The following is a 26,936-nucleotide window of genomic DNA, read 5'->3' on the forward strand; positions in this document are numbered from 1 at the left end:
AAAAGCAAACCATGCATCTCCCTTGCAATGGTTTCAGATAATGTTTGAATCAACAAATCTCACAGATTTCCTTCCAAGAAAGAGAGAAGGCTCCTCACAGCAGCACAGTCTCATCTGCTCTGCCCTGACGGTGCTGATGGAGTTACAGACCATAAACAACCCAGGTCAGTTCTGGGATACACTGCTGCACACCACTGAGATACTTGGGAGATTTTTTTTATTTTTACAGTAACCATTCAGCTCCTCTATTTGTGTATCATGGGATTTCACAGTCAGGAGTTTTTGTTTAATTTCAGGGACTTTGTAGTAAATCAACACAAATGGAGTGATGCTGAGAAGGGGACACATTCAGTGGGAAGCAGTTTGGTTTTTCTTTGGAACTGGACATGAGTTCCCCTTCTGACCTTGTTTTAAACCACAGCATCCTCTCCTTGTACCTCCATATCCACATGTTTGCACACCACCATGCAGAGCAGCTTTTATCTCCATGCAGACAGATTTCACACATCAGTTTCAGCCTTTAGCATGAAGTAGGTCATAGCTGAGGCCAATGAGTTGGACATTTTAAGTATGCAATGTAGGGGCAACTAAAAGGGGATACAGCTTTTCAGAAAAACTCTAGAAATCCACCTTTTCTCAATGAAGTCTGAGTTTCTTCTGCATTCGGTGACCCAAATTTGGGACTACATGTGGGCTCCTATGACAGTCAGAGGCGATGAGCCAATGCAATCTCTGCAGAGTCTCTCCGCTATGGTGGACTGAGCAGCTCTGCAGTCTCAGGCAAGTGAACCTCAAATTAAATCCCCCTCTTTGAAACTACATCCTCCACAGGGAAGCCTTCATCTTAAATCTCACCCTGGGACTGTGACACATTGGAGGATCCTGAGAGCTCCCTGGGTTGTGCGCCTGCTTTTGGCCCATTGGTATCTCTCCAGAAGATCCAGTTCATGAGTCAGCATTGCATTGTGCTGTGCAGGTCCCCGGATTTGCAGAATAATCCTAATTTCCAGCTGTGGGAGGGAAGTGAGGCTCCGTGTGTGCCACTGCCCCTGATTGAAGGGTACGTGGTCAGCCCATGCCTGGTCCCCAGGGCTGGGCTCTCTCATGCCCTTCTCCTCCTCATGGCACCTTGGTTGGGTTTGGCTATTCCATCGTGTCAGGTTCTTGCAGAAGGAGAAAGTTAATCCCAGCCCAGTGTGAGGGATGGACCAGATGACCTCTTCACGTCTCTTTTGACCAAATTGCCTATGAGTTCTGTGATCAGCACGGGACGGGCAGCACACCGTTGTAGCATCATGGCTTTGATGATCGAGGGCAGTTGGTGGGCATTCATTTCTGCTTCTATTGCAGGGCACTGCATTACCAACTCTGGGCTGTAGTGCCAGAAACTATTGCCCAGCAAAAAGTGTCTTCCATCATCAGATGTCCATCCTAATGAGCTAGAAAAAAGAAGTAATTCCGTTAGCAGCAATGAGATTATGACTTCACTCGACAGCAGTAACTCGTATCTCAATTATCAGATCTGCTTGGCTCTTATCGTGCTCCCTTTTAACAGCAGCCATCTGATAATGCCTCTCAACCGCCAGCCTGAATTTCCACCAGCCTGGTGGTGTCACAGTAATTTATTTTGGAAAGCAATAACAGTTTGGCAGAATAACTTACCCATTTCATAGCTCTGCTCCCAGTGCTGATATCTTCTTAAAATCGTGGCGTAAGCCCGACTGCTGCTCTGCTTTCTGAGGGACCATGCCAACCCGCCTGGCCAGCAGGCTGATAAAGGTGAATCAACACATTTGACCTTATCAGAATGAAATGATTTCAAGCTTGGGAATATGAAAAGCTTTGGTGAGATCAAAACCCAAAGTCTGTTCCACTTTCTTAGATTGATGCTTTGGAATTTTTTATCTATCTACACCTGGTAAAGACAAATGTGAAGTTGCTGAGGCACACATGCACCATGGTTCATAGAATCATAAAACCAGAGAATTGTTGAATTGGAAGAACCCTCCAAGATCACCAGACCAACACCAGACCACCCCGCCATGCCCACTGCCCACATCTCCCAGTGCCACATCCCCACAGCTCTGGAACATCCCCAGGGATGGTCACCCTTGGAGATGGTGATATCCTTTGGAAAAGGGACTTTCCCTAATATCCAACCTGACCCTCCTCTGGTGCAGCTTACGGCCATTACTCTCATCCACCTTGCCTGAGATGGGACCAGACAAACTGGAGACCACGTGTTAATTGATTTGTACCATTCCTCTTTTTCTGAGAAGGAAACACTCCTGCAGAGCAGATGATGCCTGTTCCTGCACCCAGCAAATACTTGGAGTCATTGGACCCCATTTTATGCACTCAGTGAAGGCTTTCCATAGGAGTTCAGGTGCCTGAGCCCTCCTCTGTCACCTCTTGCAAGAAAAGAGCAGCTCACATCTAACAGCAGGAGACATTTCCCTCTCTGCTGGAGACAGAAGGGGAGGCAAAAACTGCTTTTCTAGTCACAACAATGCTGGTACATGGAACAATCCTTTCTTCCCACACTGATTTTTCCTTTATTCCTTTGAGTTTCACTGTCCTAGATGGCTGTAGCTGCTTTCCATGCTGCTTTGGCAATTGAATGGTCACTACGGCTCTCAGAATTATTACAGTTGGAAAAGACATCCAAGATGACCAAGTGCAGCCCCAGCCCATCCCCACCACGCCCAATGGCCCCGTCCCCATGCAGTGCTCCCTCCTGCTGATGGCCATTCCCACTGTGAGGAGTTCTCCTGTCTGCCAGTCACAGCACACGTGCTGGGTGCCAGGAGCACTCTGGGATGACACAGAGGTGACGCCCAGAGCAGCGAGTTCCTCAGTTCTGCCTCAGTGTTCCTCCCAAGCAGGGCGAACTCTCTGCATCCCAACTCCTGTTTGCAGCCCTCAGAGAGTGTCATTGTGTTGGTGGAGGTTTGGGACGTGCTGTACATGGTGCTGCTCCAGCCTGCATTTCACCAAATCGTCTGCAGGTCGTGCTGACCCACGTTCACCCCTCTGCTGCTCTGAGTCACCTTTGTCCACCAGCTTCTCTTAAACAGGAAAACGAGATCGAAGGCTTCACAGTGTTTGCCGATTTCTCTCACCTTGTTTGATTTTCCACCCCACACACTAAAAGCAGAGGGTTTGCTTTCTTTGCACAGAACTCCCTGTCCCTCCTGCACTTTCCGAATCCCCTCACTGGATTATTTACCTGCCGTGGTCAGCCAGGCATTAAATATGTCAATGTTTGCCCATGCAGGCGCTCCGTCGCTGTGGCTGAGGATCTCATCTGTGCCACTCGGGGCAGCACAGGAAATTGGCTGACACAACTCCGCTTCGCCCAGCGCTTTTGTGGAGATTTCAATTAGAGACACTATTTTTTCTGCTGAAAAGTCCAGATGGTTTGGCCCTCTGGAGCACGGGCTTGAAAGAGCTTTGTAAGGCCTTAACTCTTTGTTCCCTGCAGGAGAAGGTGCTGCAAGGCACTGTGTGCCCCAGGCTCTGCGCTGAGGTCACCCACATTATCTAGCAGGTGGGGAAGTTAAAATGGGGTGGGCTGGAATGGAGAATAGAGTTGGAGACTGCAGGTCTCCAGCAGAAAGCTGACTTTTATCAGCAGCACTGAATGAAGAGTTCCTTTGCACACCCCTCTGGGTATCACAGAGACAGGCATCACTGAGTCCCAGAATCATAGAATCATGGAATATCACAGAATCCTTAGGGTTGGAAAAGCCCTCTGTGATCCCCAAATCCAACCCCACCCACACACAGAATCACACACAGAACGGCCTGGGTTGGAAGGGACCTCAAGGACCATGAAGCTCCAACCCCCACCACAGGCAGGGCCACCAACCTCCACATCTCACAGCAGCCCAGGCTGCCCAGGGCCCCATCCAACCTGGCCTTGAACACCTGCAGGGATGGACGGGGATCCACAGCCTCTCTGGGCAGCTGTTCCAGCACCTCACCACTCTCTCTCTAAAGAACTTCCCCCTGTCATCCAACTCAATCTGCCCTCCTTCAACTGCAAACCATTTCCCTTGTCCTGCTGTTATCTACCCATTAAAAGAGTTGACCCAACCCATCCCACCGTGCTCACTCACCATGTCCCCAGATGAACTGAGTTGTCACTGTGGGTGCAAACCCACAAAAACTAAGAATCATTTGGAAAAATGTCTGAGCACCAGGAAGATAAACACTAAAAAGAGAAATGCAGTTGTACAGCAGAGCCTGGGAGGGCCTGAGAGGGTTAATCACAGCTACTGCACAGTGCTTTCCTGCAGGGCACACAGCACGGGGCTGGAGCCAGAAGGTCTTCTGCAGCTTGGAAGTTGCCTAGAAGCCCTGCACTGAAATGCCTGAGATATCTCAAATGGCTGCTGGACTTCTGTGGCTGAACTGCCAAGGGATCAAGAGAAGGGAAGCTGGGATGTGGTGCTGCTGAGTGTTAGCACCAGGCACAGAGCAGGCTGAACAGAAGAGAGGACCTTCTTTCTCCCTTTGGCCATATTCAGATTCCTGGCTGTGAAAAGGTGATGTTCACACAGCACACAGCATCATGCAGATGATGTCTGCAGCAAAACCTTTCTCCACGTCCTGATCCAAGTACTCATATAACCTCATCTCTAACAGCTGCCCTTCACCTGAATCCTGCCCCCACATGCTTACTGCAACCCAAGCAGGAGGACCCCAAAGCAGGGATGCCCACTCTTATGGGGATCCCTTATCAGTGCAGCTGCTCTGAGCCACAATCCTGCTGAGCTTTCCTCCCCAGAACTGCTTTAGGGCCTCAGCAGATGGCTGACGTAGAAAAACGTTGCATCACAGCCTGGAGATGTTGGTTCCAATGTGGTCAGCTGCCCCTCTGGTGGAAGCAGAGGACATCCTCTGCTGTAAATCCTCCTTGTAAACGACTGTTTACATGGGTTGATGGTGATAGGACAAGGGGAATGGTTTTAAAGTGAGACAGGGGAGTTTTAGGTTGGATATGAGGAGGAAATTTTTCATCCAGAGGGTGGTGAGGCAGTGGAACAGGTTGCCCAAGGAGGCTGTGGATGCCCCATCCCTGCAGGCATCCAAGGCCAGGCTGGATGTGGCTCTGGGCAGCCTGGGCTGCTGGTTGGCGACCTGCACACAGCAGGGGGTTGGGACTGGTCAGCACTGTGCTCCTTTGCGACCCAGGCCATTCTGTGATTCCATGACCCTCCCAAGGAGGAAAGGACATCCCTTCTGTGCTGCAGCCCCTCCATCCAGGCAGCAGGGATAATTTTGTCCAGCTCAGCACAGCCATTGTGGCCAAAGAAAACACATTCAAACAAATAGGATCAAACTGCCTGTGCATTTCTGAAGCTTTCTGAAGCAGAGAAGGATGAGGAACATGCATTGCTTTTCTTCCTCCCCCTGTGGAAGGGGACCTCCATGGTCTCGAGCAATCTTCAACCCAGTGCTGCGTTGGAGAGACATGAAACCTTGGCAGCAGCACACTTCGCTCCTTGTTTGAGAGCTGTGCTCCAGCTGTGCCGTGCTCAGTACTGCAGGGAGCAGCCAGAAACACTGACCTCCTCATCCCCATCCCTGTGCTCATCCCATTCCATCCCTCTTCCAGCCCCAGGCTTCCACCCTGCCCGCACTGCAGAGCAGTGCATTCTCACCTCTCAGTTCAGATCTGTGCATGGACGGGGCTCACTGTCAGTCCGTCACCCATCTCTGAAGAATCTCTCAGGAGAGAGGAGTAAAGCCAAAAGCGGTGTCAGTATGGTGATTTCAGGTAGCCATGGTGCTCCTGCCCTTCTGGATCTTACTAAGCCCTTTCCTGTTTCCTTTGCCTATCTCAAATGAGCATTTATTTGAACAACTTTCACGGGCTTTTCATGGGAGGACCAAACCCCCATTTCTTCCTCCCCTCCTCACCATCCTTTCTCACAGTCCATCGGATATCAAGCACTGACCTCTGTCCCGTGCAGTAAATAGGATTAGGACTGGCTTAGGCTCAAACCATAAACATTTCCAGCAAACAGATGGATGCTGTGCCAAGTGGCAGCTGCATTCCCTCCCATATGTGGTTCTGGGAAATTTTTTTTTGTTTTCAAATGGGAAAATAGATGGACACCTCACATCCTTTCCTATATATATACACATTCTGTGCTTCTGGGAAAAGGAATTAAGCAGGAAACCAGAAAGCACAGCTGTGAGAACACACTATGCAAAGACTATTGCTGGCAGCCTCATGCACATGGGTGACTCAAGTCAGAAATCAGAGGGAAATACAAGATTCTGAGCATACCTGGCACAAGACAAATCAATCTTACACTGTACAGTTGGCATATTATAGAGTTGCTTAGATTCTGGTGATCAGTGTTGAATGTTCTATACTGGAAGGCTGAGTCTGGTTCCTCATTCAGCCATGGCTGTGCTGGGTAACCCTGAGCAGTTATTTCCATCTCCAGGACATCTCCAGAAGACCCCATAAACCCCTTCCATGAGCCAATGTATGCTGCCATGCTGCTCAGCATGCTGACTCTCAGAGAACCTCCAATGTACATCCATGCCAGAAGTGGGTCATCATTTCAGCACGTGCAGGGTAAGCAAGGAGGAGAAATGTTCTCCTTGGCTGTTCCCAGGGATGATGCTGAAGTTTGCAAACCAGATCATTGCTTCCTCTCGGCTCAGTTTGCATTCTCCCAGCACAGGAGGCTGGAAGCTGCCTGGCATGTAGGGTAAATGATGTCAGAATCCCAGGGGAAAGAAACTAGAGGTGCCAGGGTGCATGAAATATGAACATGTGCATGTAGCTTGGGCTATAAGGAAAGCAGAGGAAGAGAAACTGTGTTGTTCCCTCAGATTGGATCAGTCCAAGGAGACTCCAGCTTCTGCCTTTTAGACTCCAGCTTATGCCTTTTCCAGACACCTGTGGAAAAAACAGGTCTGGAAGGACCCTGGGAGGGTCTCTCTTCTGTGCCTTTGCCCCGAGGCAGGCTCAGCTCAGCTGAAACCAATACTGAGAGATATTCAGAAGAACACCTGTGGTGGTGCCTCCATGCCCATGCAGCCCTACGCCCTGTTCCTACTCCCACCCCTTGCCTAACCTTGGTTTGTCTTCCCACGATGGTGCCTTAGTCCCACAGGCATGGTTATCCCCATCTCCTTGCAGTGTCTTTCTATATTGCTCTCTGTCCTCTCCCTGCTGCCTCTGAGACCCCACACCACAGCATCTCAGCTGCGTTTTGTGCTCCTTATGGCCATCTGCCATTCAGCTGCCACTTCCTGATGTAAAGATGTTCCCTGGATAGGGCTTGTTGGCACTGGTGACCGTAAGAACTATTCTACTAGATGAAACTATTCTACTCGTCCCTGCAGCCTGCTATCTCGTACTGAAGAATGGCCGTTAATGGCCTTCAGGAAGGTGATTTACAGTTTGTCCTTCTCATTATATGTATCCCAGTGGCCAGTAATCAGCATAGAGGTTACCTGAACAGGAGGCCACACCTTGGCCATCACACTCAATAGAAAACGATGAATCCATCATGCATTAATTTTCTAACACCTTCTTGTACATGCATGTACCTCCATCTCCCGCAACATACAGTGGCAAAGAATAGAAACATTCTGTATTTATTTACTCTTCCCTTTTCATTATCTTACAGACCTTCCTTGTCATAGAATCATATAATCATAAAATCACAGAATCACAGAATGGTTTGGGTTGGAAGGGAGCTCAAGGATCACGAAGCTCCAACCCCCCACCACAGGCAGGGCCACCAACCTCCGCATCTCACAGCAGCCCAGGCTGCCCAGGGCCCCATCCAACCTGGCCTTGAACACCTCCAGGGATGGACGGGGATCCACAGCCTCTCTGGGCAGCTGTTCCAGCACCTCACCGCTCTCATAGTATTATATATATATATATATATCCTGTATTGCTTTTTTGTCACTTCTGAGGGTTGAAGAGCCATTGTGTAATAAACCCACTTCTTCAGGATCTATCCCATGCCCCCAGACCACCGCCACACCGCTGTGGGGCAGCCCAGGGTGGAAAACTATTAGATTAGCTCTGACAAGCCTTGGTCTGGCAGGCACAGAGATAGGGGTTAAGACTGATTTCCACCTTGCAGCTGAGGTGGTAAAGATAAATTTATTACCACGAGAGGTTTAGATACAACAGGCTGCTGGGACATCGGAGGGGATATCTGCTAATCTGTCTGTGTTTGGTTTTGTAATATTGAGTTTGTTTTTATTGTGCAACACATTATGATTTTAATTAAACATTTCATGTCTCGCTGGTTATGGAAGGAGGACAGCCAACACCATTTCACCTCTGTTATTCCCCTGGAGAGATGCTGCAAGCATGCTTCTTGCAAAATTTATTATTATTTGCATTACAGATCCATTCTCACAATAAAAATGGTGAGTATTGCCAGTGTGCAGCAGCATTTGCCAGGCATAAATCACAGGGAGCTATAAACACGTCGCCCAATAAACCATCAGGAAAAAAAACCGTGCCTGCCGGGAGAGCATCATAAATGGGAAAGATCATTTACTTCACACACTATTTTCACTCGTCAGCCTCGCGCTGTTTGCGCACGGGGAGTTGGGCTCCGGCGGCTCCGATTGATTGGCTGCAAGGCCAGGACAGGCCAGTCCTCGGGGCGCCTTATAAACCCTGCCCTCCCCACACCACGACCTGGGCTGTTCCCCTCTGCATCCAGGCTCGTAAACCAGGCTCATAAGGAACCCAGGCTCATAAGGATCCCAGGCCCACGCTGCAGCGCCTGGTGAGTACCTGAGCGACGAGCAACCTCTCGGCCACGCGCACGTTGTGCTCCTGCTCATCCCAGCGTCGCGCTTTGGTGGATGCTGGGGTGGGTGGGGGTGCACATCCCACTGCTGCTGGAGATGTGAACGCTGCTCGGGGCTGGCAGTGCTGGGCGGGATGGGTGAGTGCTGTGATGCTGCTGTGCTGTGGGCTTTGTGCACGAACCGGGCTGTGCTCCTGCTGTCTGTGGCCTGGCTCAGCCAGTGGGAGTGGCACATTCCCGTTCTTGCCTTGAAAGCCAACAGGACTTGGGCTTCGTGGGTGCTGTGTCCCCAGAGTTAATCTGCATCACTTCACAGAGGGGCTGAGCCCCCACTTGGATGCTTGGGTTGGATGCAGTTGTGGAAATAACAAAGTGTCCTCTTGGGGGAAAAAAAAACACAGATGTGTTGGGCTCACCCTTCCCAGCCCCTGCACTTGCCTACACTGAGGTGCCCCTAAAGCACTGGCACTTTGCTGAAGCTACTGGCAAAAACTGAGGTCAGAGACAGGCAAAGGGGTGGCCTGTGAGGGATGGAGAGGGGGAGAGAGCAGCACAGCTGGTGTGTGCCCTCCATCAGGCACCTGTATGCCCACCAACCCTTACCCTGAGCTCCAGGATGCTGAGCAGAAGCACAGCCCTACACTGCAGTGACAGATCCTTCTGGGCTGGCCAGGAGCACTGCTCAGGTGCTGCCATTAATCTTTCAATTCATGCCCTGTAAGTGGGTGTTGATTTCCTCATCAGGGCTCATCAGAGCTCTAAGTGCTGTCCCACGATTTTCAGCTGGGTCATGGATGTATACCTCTGTGTTATGTGGTATATATACAAGTATAATATAAGTATTATATATATAAATGTACAAAACATAGATGTGTGCTTATATATTTTATATATTCTAAGCATTTTGTACATTTCTGTATACATATTTATGTTATTTTTGTACGTACACAAGTAAAGCATGGAGGGAAAAAACAGCCTGGAATGAGATCGCTCTCTGTAACCCATAGGAGCACACCATAAATCAGTACAGCTCAGCAGTCAGGAAAGCCCATTTCTTTTGGTGTTGTGTAGCATGGCAGGAATTTTCAGTGCCTGACAAAGCCAGTTTTGCACAAAGGCTTCCTTGCAGAAGGAGAATCCCTGACAAACCACAGTTTGCTCATTTCCCAGTGGATGCTAACAGTCTTTTGTTTTATCCACTTCCATATTTCTGGAAAGCAGTTGAATCCCAATATCTCTGAGAGTCCTGGATGTCTGCCAGAGGCTGCTGGAAGGGAGACAGGCAGACAGGCACCAATGCCTGCACACAGTTTCTTCTTTTCCCCCATTCTCCAGGTGAGTCTGGATGGCAGCAGATTAATTCTCACTTATCAAATGCCGTGGCATAAGCAGAAAGGGATGGCTCTCACCTTAGAGAGCACCAAGCTGTCAGCTGGGACCCGAGGTCCCTCCGCACCTCTTCCTTTGCCAGTGTCAGCCACTGTCCATGCAACAGGGGAAGTACAGCTGCCCTTTGGTGGACATGGCCAAAGCTGCACCTTGCACTGCCAGGTCCTCCTGAATCATAGGACCACAGAGTGGTGTAGGTTGGAAGAGGCTTTGAAGATGATCTATCTCCAACCCCCCTGCCGGGGATGAAGTCTGGCTTGCCTTCTTCCTGAACACGGGGCTGCCTGCTGACCAAGGCAAGTCATGGGGATGTGTGGCTGAAAAGAAACCCAAGCTGGGCTCTCTGGGGGAAAGGAAATGACTTTGGGGCTCTTCCTCACTTCCCATCGGTTACATGTCGCTTTGGCCCCAGAGCAGGAAGATGTTTGTCCTTGCTAAGCGTTGGGTTTCATTGCCACAGTTGAAAGCAGGCTGAGAGTTTAATGGAGCTAAATCATATTAGGAGCATAATAGATACATCATGGAGGATATGCGTGTTTATTCAAAAATGAACTGCATTGCAGTAAACCCTCTTGCTCATAATTCAGGCACTTTTTGACCTGCTTGCTTTGTACCCTACAGAAGGTATATTAAGACTGTAGCCACAAATATTTATTTTCGTTAATCAGCTCTTGTTTTCTACTTCCACTGTTTTTCCTCATCCACATCAACAGTCTTTCAGTCACAGAAGGCACAGAGAGAGCTCAGGAGCACCATCAGCTTCTCCAGCATCTTCCGGTGCATTGTCTCTCATGCAGTATGGATAGTGCTGAGTTCAACCCCATTGCTAAAGCAGTTCCCTACAATAGGTTGTGCGAGTGGGCATCCAGCTGGGTCTGGAATATCTCCATAGAAGAGACTCCACCACCTCTCTGGGCAGCCTGTGCCAGTGCTCCATCACCCTTACTGTAAAGAAGATCTTCTGCATGTTAGTATAGAGCTTCCTATGTTCCAGTTTTAAGCCATTACTTCTTGTCCTATTGCTACACACCACCAAGAAGAGCCTGGCCTCGTCCATTTGCCTCCCACCTCCCCTCAGATATTTATAAACACTGACCAGATCCCCTCTCAGTCTTTTCCCCAGGCTGAACAGACCCAGGTCTCTCAGCCTTCCCTCATACAGGAGATGCTCCAGGCCCTGAATCATGCCTGTGTCTTTCCACCGGACTCTCTCTAGATGATCCCGGTCTTTTTGGAACCGGAGAGCTCAGAACTGCACACAGTATTTGAGGTGTGACCTCACTGGGGCAGAGCAGAGGGAAGGATCCCCTCCCTCACCCTGCTGGCCACACTCTGTGCAGTGCACCCCAGGATCCCATTGGCCTTTTTAGCCACAGGGCACACTGCTGGCTCATGGTTACCTGCTGCCCACCAGGACCCCCAGGTCCTTCTCCACAGAGCTCCTCCCCAGCAGCTCAGCATTGACCTGTACTGATGCTGTGGTTGTTCCTCCCCAGGCACAAGAATCTATATTTCCTCTCGTTAAACCTCATCAGGTTCCTCCCTGCCCAGCTCTCCAGCCTGTCCAGGCCTTGTTGGATGGCAGCACAGCCTTCAGGTGTGTCAGCCAAACCTCCCAGCTTTGTACCATCAGCAAACCTGCCTGGGGGGGGGAATCTGTCCCTTCATCCAGGGCGCTGATGGAGATGTTAAACAAATATATGATGCTTATTTATTGTCCTTCAACAAAGCAGTCGTGTCTGACCGATCAAACTTCTATTAGTGTTTCTCATCTGTTTCCAGTGTTGAAGTCTTCACTGAGACACCAGAGTGTGATTTTTCCCATCCTCAGGTCCTTCCATCTCCAGTTAGCACCAAACATAGGTCGGTTTCTTCACAGCTTAGTCTTGGTTGGGATGACTGTGAAAAAGGCATTTACTCAAAAAAGCAACTCAGTCTGTGGAATCTGTAGACAAAAAACAGTAGTTGCACTCACCAGGAATGTTTTAACTTCGATATTCAGTAAAAATATACGTATTTTTTAAGAAAAGTCGATTCTTTTTTTAAAATAATTTTACAGTTTAATGGTCAGTTGAGAGTGTAGTTATATGCAACACTAAGGTAATCCAGACAGTGTCCTAAGCGACACAGAGGCATCTGCATAGTGGGGAGGTGGAAGAATGTGGGGCTTGTCATTACACAGTTCTCTATGCAGTGGAGAATCCAACTATGTGGAGTTTCTGTTGTTGATTTGTTTTAGGTATAGGTCATGTGAGATCTGAGCTGGAATGGAGCATGACTCACATACCACGTGGGAATTCAATGGCTCCTTCTATCAGCCTTCAGCTTTCCTCATGATGGGCATCCCAGGCCTGGAAGCCTTTCATCACTGGATCTCCATCCCTTTTTGTGTGCTCTACCTGATTGCTCTCTTGGGAAATTGCATCATTCTATTCGTCATAAAGAAGACCCAAAGTCTTCACGAACCCATGTACTACTTTCTGTCCATGCTAGCAGTCACTGACCTGGGGCTGGCTTTATGTACACTGCCTACTACTTTGGGCATTTTTTGGTTTAACATCCGACGGATTGGTTTTGATGCTTGTCTCACTCAGATGTATTTCATTCACATACTGTCCTTCATTGAATCCTCCGTGCTCCTGGCAATGGCATTTGATCGCTTCATTGCCATCTCCCATCCACTTAGATACCCATCCATACTGACCAAGACAACTGTCACAAAGATAGGTCTGACAATCATATTGAGAGGCACGGTCTCCCTTCTTCCAATACCTTTCTTGCTCAAGAGGTTAACCTACTGTGGGAAGACTGAGCTTTCCCATTCTTTCTGCTTCCATCCTGATATCATGAACCTAGCGTGCGCAGATATAAAAGTCAATATCTTCTATGGTATGATTGCTTTGTTTTCAACAGTAGGGATGGACTTTATCTGCATTGTGCTGTCCTACATCCTGATCATTAAAACTGTTATCAGCCTTGCAACTAAGGAGGAGTGTCTCAAGGCTTTGAATACATGCGTCTCCCACATCTGTGCTGTCCTAATATTCTTCATCCCAATGATTGGACTGTCCATGATTCATCGTTTTGGAAAGAACTTTCCTCCTCTGGTTAGCACTTTGGTGGCCTACACCTACCTTATAATCCCACCTGCTCTCAACCCCATTATCTACAGCATAAAATCCAGCCACATCCGTGAGGCTTTGTTCAGGGCACTGAGGAGGAAGTATGAATCTGACTGGTAGTTTCTGTCACCTGCCAGAAAATGCTGGTGGACTTTTTCTGTGGTCAGAACCAGTGGACTGGTTTCTTAGTGCTGTACCCATGGGTGTCACTGCCAGGCAAAAGAAATGCTCATCTCTCAACCCAGAGCTGTGATTTTCCTATTTCATCTTAGCATGATGCTTGGTCCTTTCCAACAGCCTGCACACACCCCAGGTGTGGAAGCCACACTTTTGGGGAAACAATTACAGAGAAACGAGCTTCTCCTTTTGAGTTACACAATGCAGTGGAGCAAGGAACCTCTGCAAAATATTTTATGGCACCTAGAGGTCAGATAATATGTAAGCTTCACCTGGGTTCCCTTGCATGGGATCATTGCTCCCTCATTGCATGTTGCTGCATAACTAACCAAGACCACAAACTCTGCAGGACAGGAAGAGGCCAAAAGAGTCTGAAGTCACTCTGGATATCACAGTGAGTAATTTTGTTCAACTGGAAACACCCCCACAAGATGGAGATCATTTCCAGAGGTTGAGCACAGAGCGTTTTTGGAAGATTACATCGTTTTAAGTGAACTCACAATACTTGGTTCACCTAACATATGGCTCAGCCTTAATCTTCATCTGTATTTCTAAACTGCCATACACATTTACACTGCTGCTTCTGCACCTCCTCTTGCTTTCTTTGAGCCTTACTATCCTACCAAGTCTAATGTTCAAGCCATTGTTTTTTTTGTACTGAATGTAAAGTACCATATATTCAAATAAAATATATTCAAATAAAATACACGTATCATTGAAAAGGAAAAAAAAAAAAAAAAAAAAAAAGAAGACAAAGCCTTTTTTTTCCTATTTATCTAATAGGTTGGAGTTGTTTAAAGTCTTCAAGATTTGCTGTATGTGAGTACAGTACTGTATGAGTTAGGTATGCATCAGGATGGTGCTTGGAGGTCGGGTGTGGATAGCTCTCTCACTGATGAGAGGTTTCAAATCTAAAATAGGAGTGGCTAATCTTCCTGACATTACTGACCGTGTACTGCAGTCTTCCAGCTAAGACCCACCAGGCACCAAAAGTCCCCCTCAGAGGGATGGGAAATGGAGATCTCCAGGGTCAGGTCACACATGGATGTGGCAGTATCTCCAAGCATCTTGCTCTTTACCAAGATGGATCTCAGCCAGGCAAGCAGAAGGGTTTCACCACCCTCTTGTCTTGCTTCGTCCCACAGGCAGAATGAAACTGCCCCACATTTTCCACACCTCCTGTGTTGCACTTTCATTGGTTTTAAGCCACATTTGGGGCAGATTGAGCCTTTGTGCAAAGAAGGACTGGTCTTCATTTACCCTGTGAGGGTGAAGAAGCAGAGGGTATTGGGACAGCACTGCATACCAGAACTGGGCTGTTGCTAAGCTTCTCCCACTTCAGACTAACCCAGAATTGGTGTCTTTTCCTTTTTTTGGTCTATTCATATTTGCACGTCTAATAAAGACAGAAAAGAATAATGAGAGTACTTCTCCATAAGAAAATGGAAAGGGAGAAGGGATGATTCCCAAGGGGAGGACTCCCAGGACACTCTTTGCATTGTGTTGAGCTAGTTATTTTGCAGTGTCCCCGTGGGCCCTCACATAGGGTGAAATACTGTTCAGCAGTATTTCACACCACAAGAACTTCTGTCCAAACAGTAGGCACGGCAGCTCCTGCTTGCGTTGAGTGGCATCTGGTGGGAGCTCTTTGCTCAGAATACCTACGGTCCAGCCTGGTGCTGGTAGTCATCTGCTATCGAAGGAGTAGGAGAACAAGTAAATCTTTCGGCAGGAAAGCCTAAAAAAGAGCTTTGCTTGGAGATGCTCAGCTTGCAGGATCCTCACACAGCACTGCTCCCTGATTGAAAATTTGCAGACTATTCTCAGAAGCAACAAAAGCCAGAGGAGCCTGTGCTCCATCAAGGACACATGCATTCAGATGCTGGTGGTGAGACAGAGGAAATGCATAGGGAACGTATTGGTGCAGCTGGAAACCATGCCGGAGTGAGGATGCAGTGCATTTGATGCACCTCCATCACCCAGTTCAGCAGAGCTTCATCTGCCTCCACGTTTCCTTCCCAAATGGAGTAGCTGCAGGGCACCAGGCAGGTGTTCAGGATCTGAGAACTGGTATAAGGTACTGTCCATTAGGAACACACATTCACAGATCTTAGTGGCTGCTTCTGGGAATGGGAAAATTAATTGTGGTTTGACATCTGTGTGAGTGAAAAAAAAGACAGACGAGCCACTTAAACCTACTAATTCCTGTTCTGTGACGCTCTGAGCTCTGCACTTTGTACCATGGGATCACGTACAGTACTTGTACTTGCTGATGGATTTATTTCCTCTGAATCAAGAGGGCAGTGTGAGACACATCACAGGCATGGCTTAATGAGGAAAGGAGAGGAGATGGAGGAGGAGCAGGAGAACAGGATGGAAAAAAGAAGAAGGAGTGGAAGGGGAGGAGGAAACATACAGACAGTGTGGCCTTGTAGAATTTAAAGGAGAAAAAGTTCAGATGAAAAATTCTGATCAGCTCCAGTAACAGAAGAAGACAGCAGCGAGCACTATGACAGCATCAGCCCATTCCCCAGAAGTGCCCAGGTTTTGAAATCTGAACATACAGGCTTCAAAACCCTTGGGAGACACTGTACCAGAGGTGAAGAGGTCCAGGAAATGGAACACATTCCCTCCTCACTGCTGCACGGGATGGGAAAAGCAGAGAGGACTGCTCAGTGGTGAAGGCTGTTCCACCACCTACTTTATTCTTGGGAGTTCATTCCATGGGACAAATCTGGTCAGTGTTTATGAGTCTTTTCTGAGATCAGCCACAGTGGTTGCTGTTAGTGGTCCTCTGGTTGGGATGGCTTCTCTGTCTGCATGTGCTCACCTCTTGCCAAATGCAGCCACTGGGGCTTGCTGGTGCAAAGATCAGCCAGGGAAAACAAATCTGCACTCCCTGGTGTTTTATTAAAGGTACGGACCCAGTTCTCTGCTCTGCATAAAGCAAGCTCCTTCTACGGATGGTGTTCATCACGCTAGCAGTCCAAAGTCGTTACTCATTTCTGAAACGTGGGCACATTCCTCAGTGCTGAAGAACTAAAGATCAACTGAAACGTCCAGGGAGTGTTGACTTGTTGTGTCTCTCCCAGTTGCATTCTCTCAAAAGAAATGAATAGGATGGCAGAGTTTTAGCAGTGAGAATCATGCTGTCCTTACACTTCAGTGGGTGGCAGGTAGGTTGACTCAGACACTTGCTGGCAGTTACTGAAGCGTTTTGTACATTCCACTTGCATCTTGGTGTAAGTGGTTTGCTGCAAATGTCCTTGCTAGAATAGCTTTCAAACAACTTGATACCAACAGTCTGCCTACCGTGTTTGTAAATTGTGTATAAAAAGCTGGCATATGAGTGTTATTTATCATAGAGTCAGGACAGAATAACCTCCCATCAGGGAAATAAGCTATGATTGCTATTTTAGGATGAGTGCTTCACCATAGATGTGCAGTAAAAACAGTGTTTTTTGCAAACAAACGCTACTTTTAGAATCATTTGGACTAATAACCTACAGTAAAAATGTGTAGCATTCCTGTTTTACATGGGTGGGGTGGGGAATTTGTAGTCAGAAAGCTCAGCAATACTGCAGATAGCCTTGCTGTGGTAGTCAGGCAGGGTCTGTACCTCTGTTCAAGTCTTCCCAGAGTGCCCCAGGCAGCTGGGGTTGTACAGCTATGTGGTGGTGACACTGCTGTTGTTTCAGAAATTGGTGCTTCTTCCCAACACCTTTAAATCCCAGTATTTTTAAAAATCTGATCCATATGAACGGAAGGGCAGCTTAAAGCATATGTTTCTGACAGGACAGTATAGTGCATATGGGAAAAGCTCAAGCAGAACTGGAGTTGTGCAGGAGCAATAAAAATCTGTTTTATTTGGTTTTGCCCTTGCAGCGGAGGACGTGCCACAGCATAGCATGACTGCTCTTCGCCCTGCATGCCATGCCCTTCCCCAACAGCTCTGACCTCAGCCCATCCTCCTTCATCTTGGCCAGTATCCCAGGGCTGGAGGCTGCCCATTTCTGGATGGCGATCCCTTTGTGCTCCATGTACGTCATGGCTGTAGCAGGCAACTGCATGGTGCTGTTCATCGTCAAGACGGAGCCCAGCCTGCATGTTCCCATGTACTTCTTCCTCTGCATGCTGGCTGCCATCGACCTGGCCTTGTCCACCTCCACAGTGCCACGTGTCCTCTCCTTCTACTGGTTCAACACCAGGGAGATCAGCTTTGGAGCCTGCCTTGTCCAGATGTTCTTCATACACACGCTCTCGGCCATTGAGTCCACCGTCCTCCTGGCCATGGCTGTGGACCGCTATGTGGCCATCTGCCACCCGCTGAGACATGCTGCCATCCTCACCAATGCCACGACGGCAAAAATAGGGCTGGCAGCCATGGTCAGAGGAGTTCTCTTCTTCCTGCCCTTGCCTTTACTCCTCCTGCCCCTTCCCTTCTGCAGCTCACGGGTGCTGTCACACTCCTTCTGCCTGCATCAGGACGTGATGAACCTGGCCTGTGCCAACACCACCCCCAGTGTGGTGTATGGCCTCACCGCCATCCTGCTGGTCATGGGGCTGGACGCCCTCCTCATCTGCGTCTCCTACCTCCTGATCCTCAAGGCTGTCTTGCGGCTGGCATCGTGGAAGGAGAGGCTCAAGGTGTTCAGCACCTGCATTGCCCATATCTGCGTGGTCTTGGCCTTCTACGTGCCACTGATTGGGCTGTCTGTGGTGCACCGGTTTGGGAAGGATCTGGCCCCGCTGGTCCATATCATCATGGGGAACATCTACATCCTTGTGCCAGCTGTGCTCAACCCCATCATCTACGGGGTGAGGACTAAACAGATACAGAGGAGGATCCTAAATTTCATTCACATACGCAACAATAGAACTGCCCAGTGACCTGTGCTTGGATGTTGTGTCCTATTTCCACTCATTGTCTCAACTTGTTTTACACTCAGAGTCCTTGGAGCTGGGGCTGTCCTCTGTGCAGCACTCAGCACATTGTAAGAGACTCTAAGGTGCTATCACAGGGTAAAAAGAAAATAACAGCTGTAAACTCCTTCCAAGAATGCTTACTCCACCAAACCTGGAGTGAATGTACTATGATGATCCAAATCCAACCCTGATCCAGCAGATATGGGAAGGAAAAATGTCTCAGCAAACTAACAACGTCTTGACACTGCACTTCTTTGTTCCCATCTCCTCTCCAACATTTGCACACCTGAGTGAATGCCACAGTGGTTTCTGAATGATTTACATAATTCATCATTTTTGCTTGTGATGTGCTCACTGTCCAAAAACATTTTAGCAGAGATCTTGGCTAAAATTTATTTTTAAGTAATGTAATTTTTACAGGTGGCCTTACAGGTGCAGAAATGCACTTTAAAAGTGCTCCACCTCTATAGTCTTGTTCTGATCTACTGGGTGTCCAGTTAACACAGCTCTGACCCCTCACAGCTCTTGACAGGCTGTTGACAGGGGTTGTGAAAATAATTTTCATTTATAATTATATTTTAAAAAACCAGCCTGTCAAGAGAAAAATGAGGAAGTTGTAAATGTGAGGGATACTCCCCAGCTGAACAAATCACTATTTCCAAATGGAAGGTGTTTTATACTTTGACTTCACACGTGTATGAATTTCCAAAGGAGCTCAAGATCTCCACCTTTCAGATTTTTCTTGTAATTCCAAGGTATTCTGCATTAAATCAGAATACCTCATAGCCTCTCCTCTCTGTAGTCTCACAACTCTTCTATCAGTGGGAAGCTATAAAAATCTTTAAATGTGATGGAAGTCTTCAAGTCTAGGGGCCAATGAAGATGTGAAAGATGATGCAGATGATTTCGTGGTTTGAAGTGCATTTGTTTTGACTGACCTTCACCAATCCACAGGCACATACTTAGAAATGTAGCTTATCAACAATGTTTTTCTGGAGAACAGAAAAGAAAAAAAGAACAATGTACAAGACATTTTTCATTGACATTATCTCATAATTTGGAAAAAGGTTAAAGATCTTGGGAAGGGATGTTGTGTAATCGGACTCTGCAATGAAGCACACTGACTTAAAGATGCTCTCATATCTTTTCTTTCCCTAACCCATTGAAAATCTTTATGTACTTTGTCTTTATAAAAATGATTTCTTCTTCGTAAATAGAGAAAGATCCAAGCAATCCCTTCTTTTCCCTCCTGGCTTAAACTCTTGCCTTGTTGCTTGTTGGCTATTTTAAACTGTGCTCTTCATCCCCGAGGTAGCTGTGGAGTCGTCCTCCTTGGAGATCTTCAGAAACCATCTGGGCTGCATTGCCATGGGCAGGAATGTGTTTGCTGTTCCCACAGATCGACTCCGGAGCAGCTCCTGGAATTCCTCTGGTGAGAGGGCTGGGTGATCTTTAGCTGGCTGTCTCTACACAGGTGAGTAACAGTGAGGAAGTCATTTGGGTGCGAACCCCTTCATGTTAGGACATCCCACAGATGACCAGAGGTACCAAGGACTTTCATGATCTCTGCTTCATTAGGAGGTCCAGGAGCTCTTGAACACTGCTATCTCCATCAGCAGAATATTATCAAAGAATCTATGGTGCAATTCGGTTGGAAGGGAGCTCCACACGTCTCCAGTCCAAACTCCTGATCAGTGCAGGGGCGGCTTCAGGGTCAGACAAGGAAGCAGAGCTGTTCGTCCAGTCTGGTGCTGAAAGCCTCCAAGGACAGATGTAGGTCAACATCTTTGGCCTCTAGTGCAAAGACTGACAGCCCTAACTGTGAATTTTTTTTCTCTTTTTATCTGACTTGAACCTCTCATTTCAGCTCACGCTTGTGTCTCTCATCCTCCCACTACACCACCCTGTGAAAGCCTGGCTTCATCTTCCCAGTTATGTCCTCACGGGTAGAGAAAGGCTGCTCATCTTGGGAAGAGCCAAAGCTGTTCTCCTGAAGCTTAACAAGCCTATTTTCCTCCTCAAGTATCACTGATCCCACCTCAGTCACCCTGCTAGCTATCAGATGAATATTCTCCCCATTGTCAATGCCTTTTTTGTGCTGAGGCCCCAAACTAGATTGGTTATCTAGATGTGGTTTAGCAGGTGCTGGGTAATCCCTCGAGGACATGGCCTATCACTGTCTGGAAAGGTCAGCCCAGAGCCCAAAACAATGAACACTGGGAGGGACTAGTAGAGAAGGAGAAAAGATCAAAACAAAAATGCCGGGAGATGTAAATCTGCACTGGCTCACAACATACACGTGGAATCATGCTTTGCAGTCAAAGAGTCATAGGGTGAACTTCTTTTTAGTGCTAAATGGATCAGAATCCTTGGGGAAAGCCTACATAATTATATTTAGATATGAAAAAAAAACAACAGTATTTTGGAAAACAGCGTAAGGAAAATGTACTATTTCCATCAGAGAGAATGGAAGCAAAGAAAAGCAAGCAAACACCCCAGAAGTGCAGAGGTTCAAGAGCTCTCCTCCCTCAGCGCTGCCAGGCGTGGGCACACAGAAGCAGCCGTGGTTCTTGTCCAGAGCAGCAGACCAGGGAGCTCTGTCATTCTTGAAACTTTCATCATTGTGTTGTCTTTGATGTGGTTATCACTGTGGCACCTTGTCCATCCACCACCGCCACTGGCTCTGATGATGCATGGGATGTTTATGGGATTGCATTTGCGGGGTATTAAATTCCAGAGAGAACTTTATGCCTATCTGTCCTCCTGTCCAGCATAGATCTTGTGTTGCACGAGGGGTGTCTTACATCTTGCCCGTAACACCTCGTTGTGCTGAAAGAGAATGCTCACCCAGAACACATGCTGCTTTGCTCCAGGGCCTTCAGGTGACAGATAATACTCTGGAGTGTGGCTTGGTTTCTTCTGATTGCTAGCTAACACTGGAGTAAAAGGAGTGTCCTTTTTGTAGTCTGTATTTCTGTAGCTTTGGACTCCATGAAGCACATTTTGCTATAAGCTTTTCTCCTAAATTAAAGCACATTTTATTTCAAAATAAATAATTTAAGCAAGTTACAAGTAGTTTCTACCTGGGACTTAAAAGCAATTTCATCCCTTGTCATTTTTGTCAGATTCTGTTTTATTAGAGCTTGACGTGCAACATATTTTCATAAAAATGAAAACAATCTATACCTGCCTAATGTGATCTGAGAAGTGTGAATGAATTTTTCAGATGGCTGTGACATTGAGAAATGGCTCCTGCTCGTTCTCCATATGTTCCTTATTTTGTTTCCTTTTGTACTGAGAGGAAAATTAATAAAGGAAAATGAATGAACCATCCTGAAAATGTTTTTTTGTTTTTTGTTTTTTTACTAGCCATCCATTTCTCAGAAAGACCTGTTAATAGACCCACAGAGAAGGGAGGTATGATGAATTCCTCTTTAAGGAGCCTTTTGGGTCCCTGATACACTTGTTCATTGTGGAGTCCCCAAATCAACACCATCCTGAAGTAATAGAAGGCTCCAGTGAGAGGCACACAGTGTCTGAATTCCTCTCTCCACCATGAGTAGGGCCAAGTGCCAGAGGTGGGGATGGACAGATTTTGCTGGTCTTCACTCAGCCCCAGGTACCTCACAGAGGAAGAGGAAAGAACCAAAGTCACTTGCATAAGGGAGAGAAAAGGGAAAGGAGAAATAAGGACAGAGAAGTAGGGGAAGGCAGAACGCAAGGAAGGCTTGCATACAAATGGAGAAAGAACAGGAAGTCACAGCAGCACAGAATTGGCAAAGGAGTCAACAAGGAGTGACATGAGACCAGTGCAGTGGTTGGAAAGGAACTATCAGTGTTGATATATTCACTAATTGTTTGGATTGATAGAGTTTAAGTTCAAAAGGAAAAAACAAAGGCTTATTACCTGCAAGACTCTGACGGAAATTGACATGGCCAAAGATTTGGTGCAGAAATGTAATAAGAAAGTTCATCAAGAGGAAGATGTTCCTGGCAATGATAGAGAAGGAGGCTTAGACAACCTTTAAGGGACCTGTCCAACCCAAATCAATCTTTGATGCTGTACTGCATGGACACCACAGAAACAGCACAGGGAGGTACTCTGTGCCCTACCACAGAGCAAGTAACTCAACAAACTCTGGAAGATACTGCGAGAAAACACAAAGAAAACTGACCACAGTTTTACACCAAAACTGTACCATAGACTGTGAAGTCATCAGCACTGAGGTGGATAAAAGTTGATTTCTTTTGTGTTTCTTTTTTCTCTGCCTAATTACATGATAATTGGCAGGGGAAATTCAGAACTCTCCGCTAAGATTTACCTGGCGGCTTATAAATATCTCCTGGTCCCCACAGTGCCCAGTCCCTGCCTGGAAACCTGCAGAAGGCGGGTGAGTATTGAGGGTTGGGGCAGAACTTGGCAGGTCGTGAGGCTCGCACTCTCCCTGGACGTGCCTTGCCCTCCCTTCTTTCTGCTGCCTGCACCTCTCCCACACCCACACCTGTCTGTGCTGCAGGGCTTCCCAAGCAATTCCTTTTCCCCCCCTACGGGGAAAATCCCAGGAGCTCAGCCATGTTCGGGGGCTGAGTGAGCTGCAGTCTGTGCAGGACAGGAAGGGGCACTGCCGGAGCACTTCCTTTGAGGCGGGTTCTCCAAATCCACTGCCACTGTCTCTTGGAGGGCTTGGCTCTGCAATTGCATGCTTCTCACCCATGGCAAACACCCAGTGCCTCTGCTTACAGGAGCAGGCAGCGTGCTTCAGAACACAGATTCTGCGGAGCTGAGGGTTGCTGCTAATGACTTTGCATCCCCTCTGTGCCCTGTTCCAGGTTTACTTTGGACTGCTTTGCATCTGCATCAGTAACAATCCTTTTTGCGTGCTGTATGAGTTTCACTAGGGCCAAGTGTTGGGTCCTGCATTTTGGTCACAACAACCCCAGGCAACCCTACAGGCTTGGGGAGGAGTGGCTGGAAAGCTGCTGGATGGAAAGGGACCTTGGTGGACTGATGGACAGTCAGCTGAATATGAGTCAGCACTGTGCAAAGGTGTCCAAGAAGGCCAACGGCATCCTGGCTTGTGTCAGGAATGGTGTGGTGAGAAGGGCTAGGGATGTAAATGTAACCTTGCTCCTGTACTTTGCACTGGTGAGGCCTCACCTTCAGTACTGCGTTCAGTTTTGAGCACCTCAGTATAGAAAGTGCAGTACATGGAAGTGCTGGAGCAGGGCCAAAGAAGGGCAACAAGGCTGAGAAAGGGCTTGGAGAACATGGCCTGTGAGGACAGACAGAAGGAACTGTGGCTGTTCAGTCTGGGGAGAAGAGCTGAGGGGAGACCTCATTGCTCTCTTCCAACACCTGAAAGGTGATTGCAGAGGGGTAGGGCTGGTCTCATCTCACTGGTGACAGAACAAGGGGAAATGGCCTCAAGTTACACCAGGGGAGGTTTAGGTTGGATATCAGGAAACACTTCTATACAGAAAGGGCTGTTAAGCACTGGAATGGGCTGCACAGGGAGGTGGTTGAGTCACCATCCCTGGATGTGTTTAAAAATTGTTAGGATGTGGTGCTCAGGGACATGATTTAGGGGTGGGCTGTTAGAGTTAGGGTAGGATGGTTGGGTTGTCATTGGACTTGATGACCTTTAAGATCTCTTCCAACCTGAGCAATTCTATGCTCCTAGGATTCTTAAAGCACTTGGTAAAGTGGGACAGACAGGGACAATTGTAAGTGGGAACTGACGGGACACTTGTGGGAAACGTGCTCTCCTGAAGCAGTGCAAGCAGCTGTCCCAGGCCTGGCTCTCTCGCACTTTTGAAACCACATCTCCATGACATCTATGTTTGCTGCTAACCTCATCATCTCGAGGCTGTTGGTCCTGCTTTGTTTCAGGATGTGAGAGCCCTCAGGGTAGGCAAGAGACAAGAAGGGCTTCATGTCTTCTCCGAACTCCACCAGCCCCTCCCACCCCCCCACCTTCCTCCTGGTTGGCATTCCGGGGCTGGAGAAGGAGCAGTTCTGGATTGCCTTCCCCTTCTGCATCATGTACGCCATAGCTGTGCTGGGGAACATCATCCTTCTCATCGTCATCAAGACCGAGTCAAGCCTGCATGAGCCCATGTACCTCTTCCTGGCCATGCTGGCCTTCACTGACCTGGTCCTCTCTACATCCATGCTGCCCAAAACGCTCGCCATCTTCTGGTGGGGCTCCAGGGAGATTGGCTTTGTTTCCTGCCTTGTTCAGTTGTTCTTTGTCCACAACTTCACAGCAGTGGAGTCGGGCGTGCTCATGGCCATGGCCTTGGATCGCTATTTTGCCATTTGCCATCCCCTGCGGCACTCCAGCATCCTCTCCATGCCGGTGGTGGCAGCTCTCGGGAGCCTGGTGCTGCTGCGTGGAGTCCTCATGGTGGGTCCCGCATGTTTTCTGCTCCACAGGAAGGCCTTCTGCCAGCATCGTGTCATCTCCCATTCCTACTGTGAACACATGGCCGTGGTGAAGCTGGTATGCGAGGACACCAGTGTCAATGCTGCCTATGGTCTCTCTGTGGCCTTGTCAGTAATAGGAGCTGACCTTACAGTGATCGTTGTGTCCTACACTATGATCCTGCGGGAGATACTGAAGCTGTCATCCTCAAACACACAGCTCAAGGCCTTTAACACATGTGTATCACATGTCTGTGTCCTCCTTACATTTTATGTCTCTGGACTCTTCACATTCCTTGCCCACCGGTTTGGACACAGCATCCCCCAGCACATCCATATACTGGTGGCCCACCTCTACATGCTGGTGCCCTCCACTTTAAACCCCATCATTTATGGACTGAGAACGAAGAAACTGAGGAACAAGATAGTTGTCCTCTTCCAGCAAAGGGGAATCTGACCCGTGTCTGCATGGTCTCATGCAGACATGCAATGGTTCTCATTTTCTACTGATGACTTCCATATATTTCAACAGTTAATGGTGAGACTCTTTGTTCCAGGAAATACAGTTCCTCAGTACACGGAGTACATGGTGACCATTCTTGGTAGAAATTCTTTTACTTGTGTAATTTAAGAATTCCTGTGTAATTAAAGATGGCAGAAAGACTTTCAGTCTGCCTTTTACACGGCTGGGAAGCAAAGGGGTTACATCTCCCAGAACTTAAAATCATCTATAATAAAATAATCTCACGATTGTGCAAATAAATATTATTCATATCCAAATATTTTCAGTCTGACTCTCAGACTGAGCATCTCCAAAAGACCTTTCTCAGCAGCCCTCGTTATGCCCTCACTGCGTTCTGTGGGCTGTGTGAATGTGCTCAGATGAGAATGACAGCTGTCCTTGTAGAGGAAACGGGGAACAATGAATCTCATGCTCTACATTCACCCTTGTAATTTATGTAGTTTGTGAAGTAGACAAATCCAAAACAATCCTAGAGGAGACAATTCATAAGATCCTACGTAAATGCAAACCTGCTTAAAAAAACAGACGTTCACACGGCTTAAATTACTGCTAGTGACCAATCATAGAGAGGTCATTGCTCACAAGACGCGTTCTCCCACCATGGGTCAAATATTCCAATAAGCCAGAAAACATGTTTTCCTAAACCGCTGCCTGGAATGTGAGAAAGGCAGGAGGCTGAACGCGGTGAAACTCAGATGGGGACCCAAATTCAAGTGCTGAATCTGACTTTCACGTGTTCTGCACCTCTGCTCCGTGTGCAACATGAGCAGCGCTACCAGGCGCAGAGGACATCTCCGACCTGGCCTGGCACTGCTCGGAGCTCTCTGTCTCCACAGCAGACGTGACAACGGGGGCTGCCCATGGGGGGCTCTGCTCCCTGCTCTGTGTCTGAGCAGGATACCAGTGGTGAGGCAGGAATATCGTCACAGCTGGTCAGCAAACTCACACATCATTTCTTCCTTTACATCAGGCAAGTCCATCCCGTAGCCTGCAGACTGCATTGGACCTGTACAAGGTAGTAATTAGGTTCATCCCCTGCCGCCACCCATTGCGACAGCAGCTCTTCCCTGCCAAGTGCCTCTGGCTGCTCAGCCATCACTCAGCAACAACACAGGCATCAGCCCAAGACAATTCCTCTTCACTCAACACAGCCCCGGCAAAAGGTTGCACACCTCTGCTCTGCGACTTTCCACGTCACTACTTCCACTGAGCTGGCATACGTCAGGAGTGCACTCTGCAAACTTCCACCACACGGAACATGTGCACGTGGTGCTCTCTGGAGTCTGGGAGAAGTGCTCCTTCACCTGGAGGTCGCTATTTACATCCCCCAGCACAGCTCATTCCCTCAGCTACCTCTCTCCATGGTAGCCCATGGCCCAAAGCTGCTTCCGGACCTTGTACTTTCCAGCAGGGACGGCTTGTTAGGGATGTGGAGGTTGGGGGCACCCTGGGATTTAGCGATCGTGAGATGGTCGAGTTCAGGATCTCGTGCGGAAGAAGTAAAGCAAAAAGTAGGATTGCTATCCTGGACTTCCAGAGAGTCCACTCTGATCTTTTTCAAG

The 26,936-nt window shown here is 48.0% G+C and overlaps 3 protein-coding genes across 7 annotated transcripts; all 3 read left to right on the forward strand.

The window, feature by feature from the left end:
* The first annotated feature begins 8,653 nt into the window (after positions 1 to 8,653).
* LOC100546335 (olfactory receptor 51E2-like) lies at positions 8,654 to 21,948 on the forward strand. 4 transcript variants are annotated; one of them, XR_792317.4, is made up of 3 exons: positions 10,031 to 10,148; positions 17,387 to 20,200; positions 20,295 to 21,948. XR_792317.4 is itself a non-coding variant. In XM_010706252.4 (2 exons), exon 2 carries the CDS (start codon positions 17,435 to 17,437, stop codon positions 18,389 to 18,391), a length of 957 nt encoding a protein of 318 aa, XP_010704554.1. In that variant the 5' UTR covers positions 8,654 to 8,789; positions 17,387 to 17,434; the 3' UTR covers positions 18,392 to 21,948. The 4 variants fall into 4 exon arrangements, 2 of the variants coding, with proteins under 2 accessions (XP_010704554.1, XP_010704552.1); XR_792316.4 differs by having other exon boundaries at positions 17,387 to 19,901; positions 20,006 to 21,948; XM_010706252.4 differs by lacking the exon at positions 10,031 to 10,148 and adding an exon at positions 8,654 to 8,789 and having other exon boundaries at positions 17,387 to 21,948.
* On the forward strand, positions 8,672 to 17,422 carry LOC100546179 (olfactory receptor 51G2-like). Of its 2 annotated transcripts, none has more exons than XM_010706249.3 (2): positions 8,672 to 8,789; positions 12,442 to 17,422. In XM_010706249.3, the coding sequence occupies exon 2, from the start codon at positions 12,470 to 12,472 to the stop codon at positions 13,442 to 13,444; it is 975 nt and encodes a 324-aa protein (XP_010704551.1). In that variant the 5' UTR covers positions 8,672 to 8,789; positions 12,442 to 12,469; the 3' UTR covers positions 13,445 to 17,422. The 2 variants fall into 2 exon arrangements, with proteins under 2 accessions (XP_010704551.1, XP_010704550.1); XM_010706248.4 differs by lacking the exon at positions 8,672 to 8,789 and adding an exon at positions 10,033 to 10,148.
* A 2,412-nt stretch (positions 21,949 to 24,360) lies between the features above and the next one.
* Positions 24,361 to 25,549, forward strand: LOC104909427 (olfactory receptor 52R1-like). Its single transcript, XM_010706247.2, has one exon. The coding sequence runs from the start codon at positions 24,361 to 24,363 to the stop codon at positions 25,306 to 25,308; it is 948 nt and encodes a 315-aa protein (XP_010704549.2). The 3' UTR covers positions 25,309 to 25,549.
* The last annotated feature ends 1,387 nt before the right edge of the window (positions 25,550 to 26,936 follow it).

This window comes from Meleagris gallopavo, chromosome 1 (genome assembly GCF_905368555.1).
Source record: "Meleagris gallopavo chromosome 1, MGAL_WU_HG_1.1, whole genome shotgun sequence".
Lineage (NCBI taxonomy): Eukaryota > Metazoa > Chordata > Aves > Galliformes > Phasianidae > Meleagris > Meleagris gallopavo.